The sequence below is a fragment of the Gossypium hirsutum genome, chromosome A07, assembly GCF_007990345.1.
Source record: "Gossypium hirsutum isolate 1008001.06 chromosome A07, Gossypium_hirsutum_v2.1, whole genome shotgun sequence".
In the NCBI taxonomy this organism is placed as follows: Eukaryota; Viridiplantae; Streptophyta; class Magnoliopsida; order Malvales; family Malvaceae; genus Gossypium; species Gossypium hirsutum.
In genome coordinates, this window is record NC_053430.1 from 46887656 (window position 1) to 46896230 (window position 8575).

The window sequence follows — 8575 nt, forward strand, 5'->3', positions numbered from 1 at the left end:
GTAAAGAATGTATAACAAATGTACCGATAATCACATCAGCCACATCCCTGTCCTCTTGGGGCCTTGATGCATAAACTAAAGTTGGCTGCCTAGCCTTAGTCTGAACTACACCTTTGTCTGGTGCCCTTTGACCACGATCACCATTGTTATCACCTCTCATTTGACCACGACCTCTAGTAGGCTATTGAAAAACCCTTTAAGGCTGAATCTGACTTTGAATCGGAGCCTGCACTAGGTCAACCATACTGGGGCACTCGCTAATCTTATGCTTAGTATACCTACATCTGTAGCATGCCCAAATTCTTCTTCAACATTATCCTAGATGATGCCTATTATAAAACCCAAAAATCTGTACCTGCTCAACCCTAACAGCATACTCAACTTTGGTAGCTGGCTCTGCCTGCGAGGTTTCTCATACCTGGCCTATTTCATAGGCCGCTGAGAATAACTAGAAGGACTCAAATACCTTTTGTTTTTATTTTGACTCTTCTCCCTCTGCCTCTTCTCACGTTCAGTGTGCCTAACTTCTTCAATAATTTTTTCCTTACCTATTAAGGCTTCAAAGACTTGCTTTCTCTAAGGAGCTATCAAAACCTTGATGTCGTACCTCAAACCCTTCTCAAAATGAATGCTCTTATTGTAATTAATGGCTATCAAACTACGAGCATACCTACTCATCTCAAAAAATCGACCTCATACTTGGCCACCAATCTATCCCCTTGAGTTAGCCCCATAAATTCGTGTCTATGGGCCTCAACATAGCTTGCCCCCACATACTTATTTTAGAAGGTACTCCAAAAATAGTTGCAAGTTAACCGTTCAGGCTGAATACCCTTTTCAACTGTTAACCACTACTGATATGCCTCGTTACGAAGCAAAGATATTGCACCCTTTAGTTTCTGTTCGAGGGTGCAATCTAAATCATTCATTATCCTTTCTGTGGCCACCAACTAATATTCGGCCACAGTCGGGGCGACCCCAGTGACGCCCCTAAATAGTTCAGCTCCATTAGACTCGAGTAATTCAGTTACTGACCCTCGACTTCAAGATCCAATATAGGTCCCAGCGACCCTCTCTAAAACCCTCAAAATTACTTGAGACAGTGTGTTGTTCGTGGCAGTCTAAGCCTCAGACCTAGTCTCAGTATTTGGAGTTTCTACAGTTTCACTTGTATCCAATTGGAGATACTATTCATCCAAGATGACTTGACTCGAGCCTTCTTGCAAAGACCATACTTGACTCGAGCCCTTCGACGAAGACCATAGCACCCATGGGTACCATGTCCTCGAGATCCACAAGTACTCATTATTTTATCTACAATTTTCAAAATTTTATAAATCAATTTAAATTTTTAAACTTTAATCTTAAACTTTTAGCGGAGTATTTATTAGTATTTAGAGCGTGTTTTATAGCACTACAGTCTCTAGAGGCAATTTCTTATACTAAAGCGTCATATACAAAAGTATATCTAAAGCTTAACTAAAGTTTAGAGTTCTTACTTGGATCGGTGCCAAAGTCTCTGTTTCACTTTCCCAAAAATTAAAAGGTCATTTTAGTAAATTTTATTTTAAATTAAAAGGTCAGTTTAGAGTTCTTATACACAGCCCGAGTTTTACATCCTGACTTTAATACCACCAAATGTAACGCCCCAAACCCGACCTGGACATTATGGTCGGATTGTGGAGGTTACATTGTACGTGGAAACAATATTAATTTATTTTGGCAAATACTCTTTAACTTCAAAGAAATCAAGTTTGATTAACTTGTTGAAGACGTACCATTCTTTGAAAACCCATGAGAACATTGAAGAAAATCACATTTTTTAGTTTTACCAAAACGTATTTAATTTACTTACTTTGTTTGTGAGATAAAACATCTTAGCAAATTTCAATAAAAGTTGTAGCGGGAAGCATTATAACAAATCGATCGTATAACCGTGGTTCATTTTTAGTTATCTTGATTTAAGCATCATTAAAAGTTAAAACTTTTTCAAAATAAATACCAAAATAGTTTTTAACGCCCTAAACAATTTAAAATGTCCAAAAGTCCAAAAAGCCCATATAAACAAAAGAGAGTCCAATGTATACTTAAATCAAAAGAGTTAAATCTGAGCTCTAGAGTTGTCATCCAATCCTATGTCTGAGGATTACTTGAAACAGAAAAAACAAATGCGTGAGCTTAACGCCCAGTATGTGATTTGGCCCACATATTGTAGTATATATATAACAGAATATATCATAGCATATCAGATTTCATATCGGAGCATATCATATATCATATCGTATCGTATCATATCATATCTGTTTTCATATCATGTTGTAGCATGTTTCATATCTTATCATATCATAACTCATGCCATGTCATATCATATCTCATATCATGTCCTACCCCAACCGCTACACACCATCTCCATCCCACCAATCACACTAATTAGGACTATAAGTGTCCATCCATCTAATCACACCTATATGTGGTAGCATGTCACTCATAAATATGCAACTGAGCTGCCAAACAGAAATTTTGTGGTCTAGCCGCCATAGTTGCAGTAAAACCTGCCATATAACACTTTCTCCATCATATCATATCCCACCCCAAAACATAGATAGAATTATAGTCATAATATTATACATAAATACATATATCATAAGTCTTATAACATGCATACACATATATTTTCTTTTAGGGAACATAACATAGCATATAATTTTCACACAATAAAACATACTTAACATTCTTCTAAAGCTTATCCTTATGTATATACATACTAAAACTTACACTTTTTTAGGTCTACATGATGCCCACGAATCCAATTTTTGAGTCCCTTATTCGACCCCTAATTGGGCCTTAAATTTGGCCAAAACAGCCTACACGGTCTACCAATCTAAGCCATGTAATCACACACGGTTCACCACATGGCTTGGCACACTGTCGTGTGGCGCTACGTAGTTTTGAAAACAACCAATGTTTCGCAATTTTCTCAAGTTTTGAGCAGTATTTCGGGTTAGTTTCACACACCTGATATTAGGTTTTATCAATCCCTCAATCGAAACTCACAAATCCTGCAATCGTTCATTAAATCACCCTAATTAATCGAGAAAAAAACTTATCTAAAATAACATTCTTTTATCAAAATTTCAGTTCCTAAAACGAGATTCGAATACTCACTACTTTGAAAACAAAGTCCAAAACGGGAATTACTCTGCTGGAGGAATTTGATTCTCACCCCTTTTAACTAAACAAAATCACGAAAACACTTAACATAACATGGAAAAAAAACTAAATACCTATAACTCAATCTTGTTGAAGAACAAAATTAAGGTTAAAATAATAGAAAAATATCTTGACAGAGCTTACACTCTGCTTTGAACTATGATCGAATTGGGAGTAATACACACGAACATCGAAAAGGATAGGATGACTGGAATCAAAATTTAACAGAAAAATGAACGAAAAAAACTCAAAGAAAAGTGAAAGAAAAAGAAAAAGAAAGAACAAAAGGAAGATGAAGCAAGAAAAGGGGAAAAAAGTGACAGAGGTATAGGAGAAGTTGGACGGTTGAATGTGGGAGTAAAACTAGGGGTGATAACTAAAAAAAAAAATCAAATTAAAATAATTCAATTTTAATCAAGTCCTAATTCACTGGATTTTATGGAATTTAAATTAAATTCTAACACTTAACAAAAGCTTAAGCAAATTTTTTTTCCATTTGCGCACCATAAGATTCAAACACAAAACCCAAAAAATAACTAACAAGCACTTTACCACCAAACCAATAAACTCATTTTATTATAGTTTGCCCAAAATAAAATTTAAACCAAATAATTAGGATAGGAATAGAACAAAAAATTAACAAAATTCCAAGAGGTAGGATTTAAGCTTAAGATCTCACACATACATACAAATCATATAACCATTAAACTAAATTAAATCACTTGTTAATTTAATTTTCTATAATAAAGAAAATTCTAGGCGTTACAGTAGAAAACTAAGAGAATGTAAAACATAAATTTTTTTATTGGTGTGTTTGGTAAGAAAGATGAAAAAATAGAAAGAAAAAATAATTTTCTTTTTATCCTTGTTTGTTAGAGCTGAAAAATAAATTAAAAATAAAATATTTAAAAAATATAAAATTTTGAATTAACATACAATTCTCTCTTATCAATTTAGAAAAATTAATTTTCATGTATTAGAATAAAAATTGATCAATCTCTTCTATTTTCTTTTCTATTACTTTTCTTTCCAATTAAACGCATTTAAATTTACTTTCTTTCCTTTTTTTCACTAGCTTGTCTTATTTATTCACTTTTACACTCAATCAAAAGAAAGAGCTGACACTTGGGTTTGATTGAATGGGGAAGCCGAAAGCCCAATAATAATTATAAAAATATTACCAAATAAAATGCCGATCTCAATATAAAGGGCGGTTCTAAATAGACCCTAAGTCCTCCTTCACATCGTTCTAACAGCGAAGGTTGTAGAAGCAGCTGCGTGAGCTTCCTAAGCTACCTAGGGTTTCCTTCATTCGAAAATGATTTACGACGTCAATTCTCCTCTCTTCCGCTCTTTCCTCAGCCAGAAGGGAGGCTCCTCCGACAAGAGGTTCGTCTCTTTCTCTCCTTATCTTTTTTCTTTATTCGGGTTTTTAGTTTCATTTTTGTGTTAAGATGATTATATTCATTGGGATTGAATAAGTACGAAACGATGGCGCAATTCTTGTTATGAAGGTTGTTGTATAAAGATTAACCTCTGAAAGCTATTTTAATGGGGGTATTGGTCAAGACTCAAAAGGGAAATTTGTTTATTTCAGTTGTTTGAAATATGTTTTTCGAACGATCCGGTGACAGGTTAGAACAAAAGTTTTGCGAAAGCTTTCGGTTGTAGACGATATGAATCTGATGTTTAGAATCGGATAAGTTGTGTGAAATTTGTGGTTCTATTCTATTTGCACGGTACTTAGCTAGATGGTTTATTTGTTATTGATTTTATCGGAATTTAGGAGGAATATGGCTCTAAATGCTTCTGGAAATTATGGCTCCTAGTGCTTCTAAGTTCATACTAGGGACCGTTAGCTTCTCATCATTACCGGAATCTATTAGTGCGCTACAATTTGCTTCCTAGAAATTATGTTTTTGTCCTACGCTGTGAATGATGAGTAAGTCGATGTACGGTTTTCGGCATCATCGTCCAATCTGCCATCTTGGATCTAAAAGTTGAAAATCTTATTTGAGAGAGTTTTTTTCTTTAGAATATTTCTAATGTTTGAATTGGATGTAACTTTTGCTTGACCTTTCAGAAAAATGGAGGAGCAGAAGCCTAAGGAACAGAGACCCAAAGCAAATGAGAATAAGCCTGTCATGACAGAGTAACAGCTGCTTTTGTTTAGTATGAATGGCAAGTTGGTGGATGGTTGTTCTTAGAACTCTGATATGTTCGAGATTGGAAATGCTTGTTGATGTATTCAAATACTATCACAACGATTTTTCTTCTTTGAGATGGAATGATATTCAACTTTGTGGATGATATTTAACTTTTTGGTATGATAGGGACATTAAATCTATCGAGAAATCTGAGGTTTTAGGCTTGAGTGGGCTTTAGGAGTAGGAATATCTTGGGACACCTGTATAAAGTGTGTTGCATACGGATTTTATGCAAAATGCTTGCACCCGTTATAGGTTTGTATGCTATCAACTTTGTTTGAGTTATATCCGGAGATGATAGCTTGACAACTATAGGCCTCTTTGTAGGTGCCTTACTCTGTGTTTCAACTAATGCAGCCTGGAAGCCAATCAGGTTAGCATAGTGCAAATCCAATAGTAGTGACATCGGTTAGAGATGTTCAAAGGATTGGTAGCCTAAAAGCATTCGCTAGTATTTTTGGATGAGGGGTGCCTCTTAAAGTTAGACCTGACTGTGATTCTACCCTGTTATCTCCCTTCCGGTTCTGTGTTTCGAGATATAGCTTGTTGCTTGATTGGTAGTTTTTTCTACAAATAGGCTTTGAGGGATGAAAGGCCTAAATGTAAGGGCAATCGTTATGACCAAGTTGGCCTTTTGGGAAGTAGAAATATTGGTATTGCAGAGCAGTGTTATTTCATATTTGTGTAGCTTGGTTAATCGTTTCAATCACCATCACTCACTATAGTGATTGAAGGTGTTCCTTTGGTAAAACTGGTTGATAGCACTTTTAAAATCATTAATTTCTTATATTTCTTTTACTCAACTACAAATAACAATTATTCAAGTGTTCAATGTATCTCAAAGAAAATTCCAACTTATTTCGATAATTTTTCATGCGAAAATAACAAATACTCAAATCTTAAATATATCATAAGATTAAAAATTAATCATGTCCCACTAAAGTTGTTACATTTTGATTTTTAGTGGTCAGAATGTTCCAACTTTGATGTTTTATATTTTAAAATTTATTATAGATAAAAACAATTACAAATATGTTATAAAAATTTTGATTGAAGTTTTTTAAAAATATTTTTTATAAAATTTAATTAATTAAACTATTTGAAACATAGGAGGTTAAAGTTAGGACATAAATGCTGTTTTTTGGTTACTGCTGAAGTTAAAAGTGGCAACTCATCTGATAAATAACTTTTTAAAGTAATTTTATTGTTTTCACTTGATCAATTTGAAATAATTTCATTCATAATAAAAAAAAAACTAAGTTGGACTACTTTATAATCAAAGCTTTTAAGTTTTTTTCATTAATGGAGTTTAAGTTATTTTGATTATCTCCAATTAAATTGAAGATGATTAATGGTTACTTTAATAATTAATGTTGGGATAGACTCATATAAACAATAAAATAGAAAAAGTAGAGAAAAAATTGAAAAAAAAAACCTGAACACAAATATTTTACACGAAAAAACACTTTCGAAGAGGATAAAAAAATCACGGGTAAAGATAATTTCACTAAAATAGAAAAAATAAAGCGTACAAAAGATGAGACAAAACTAAACCCCAAAACTCAAAATAAGAACCCTCAAAACGTAAACACAAAATTCTTTAAAAGCTTGTAAAAGCTAATACCTAAATGTGTAATGAGTTATTTTTCTAGGGTGGAAAAGGACCTATTTATAAGCTAAATTCATAGGTCAAATAATATTAAAATAACCTACACTAATCAAAGTTTAAATGAGAAACTAAAAACAAAGTTTAACTAGGAGAAGAAAAGTAAAAAAATACGAGGTGTTACTCTACAAATCTCCACATTGACTTGTATTTCCATAATGCCTTATTTGCGAAACCTCGCCATAGGCTTATCTTGAACTATGCAGAATATTAACTGAGTCGAAGTTGTGCTTAGAGGCTGGAAGACTTTAAGTCTTCGACTTGTGCACTATCAAATCAAAACTGACCTGAGTATGATTTTCACGAACATAGTGCTCGATCTTTTCAAAACCTGGATCCAGAAGAGAATTTCTCTTACACGAAATAGTCATACATTTTTCCCTCTTATGACCAAGTTGTCTCCGCTTCAAACGAGTCGACTTTAACTCCTTAACAGACGAGGGACGTCCTGTTTCACCGATCACCATTGATCCTTCCAGAACATAAAGACTATCAATCTTTTTACCTTTCATCAAAACGAGAGTCCTGAGAGATACCTTAATACCGTTAGACTTGATGTTAATTCTACAATCCTTCGAGTCCAAAATTCCTAAGGAGATGAGATTTTTCTATAAGTTAGGCACATGCCTAACATTTGACAGTGTCCAAATTATCCTGTTGCTTATCCTGATTTGAACAGTACCAATATTGGTTACCTTACTAGGTAAATCATTCCCTATGCGCATAACTCGACCTTCAACTAAACTGTATCTGGAGAATCGATCCTTGTTGGGACACATGTGGAAAGAACACTTTGAATCTAGGATCTATTCGGATGTAAGCTTGGAGATTTCACTTGTTGACACCAACAAGAAATTATCGCTTTCGTCATTTGCCAAATTAGCATAAGTTACATCTTCCTTGTTGCTCTAAAAAAATACTTTTATTTCGCTGTTTGTAATAGTCTACCTTGACGTGACCTAACTTCTTACAATAGCGACATCTCTTGTCTCGCTTCCTTGATGTTACCAAAGTCGAGGCTTTCCTATTTGACTTGTTGTCCGAACCAAACTTATTGTCGAGTTTGTCTTTACTCAACAAATGACCCTTCATATCATTGAATGAGAGATTATCTCTGCCATAAATTAGGGTCTCCTTGAAAGACTTGTATTAAAGGGGAAAATAACACAATAATAGCATAGTTTGATCTTTATCGTCAATTTGAACTTTAACGTTCTTTAAATCATTCAAAAGAGTAATAAATTTACTGATGTGGTCTCTAAGGTGCTCACCTTTGTTCATGCGGAACGTGTACAACTGTTGTTTCAGCTCTAATTGGTTAGCTAGAGACTTAGTCACTTAGAGGGTTTCTAACCTTTTCCATAAGGTGAATGTCGTTTTCTCCATCAAAACCTCCTGCAATACATTATTTGTTAGACATTATTGAATCGTGGATAGAGACTATTTATCTAATCTATCCTGTTCTTGTTTGTCTATGTTTGCAAGCTTATTC

At 34.0% G+C, this 8575-nt stretch overlaps 1 protein-coding gene across 1 annotated transcript; it reads left to right on the forward strand.

Annotated features, from left to right (window-relative positions):
• Positions 1 to 4329: 4329 nt before the first annotated feature.
• On the forward strand, positions 4330 to 5520 carry LOC107952861 (wound-induced basic protein). The gene is made up of 2 exons (XM_016888061.2): positions 4330 to 4599; positions 5294 to 5520. The coding sequence occupies exons 1-2, from the start codon at positions 4529 to 4531 to the stop codon at positions 5364 to 5366; spliced, it is 144 nt and encodes a 47-aa protein (XP_016743550.1). The 5' UTR covers positions 4330 to 4528; the 3' UTR covers positions 5367 to 5520.
• Positions 5521 to 8575: the final 3055 nt, after the last annotated feature.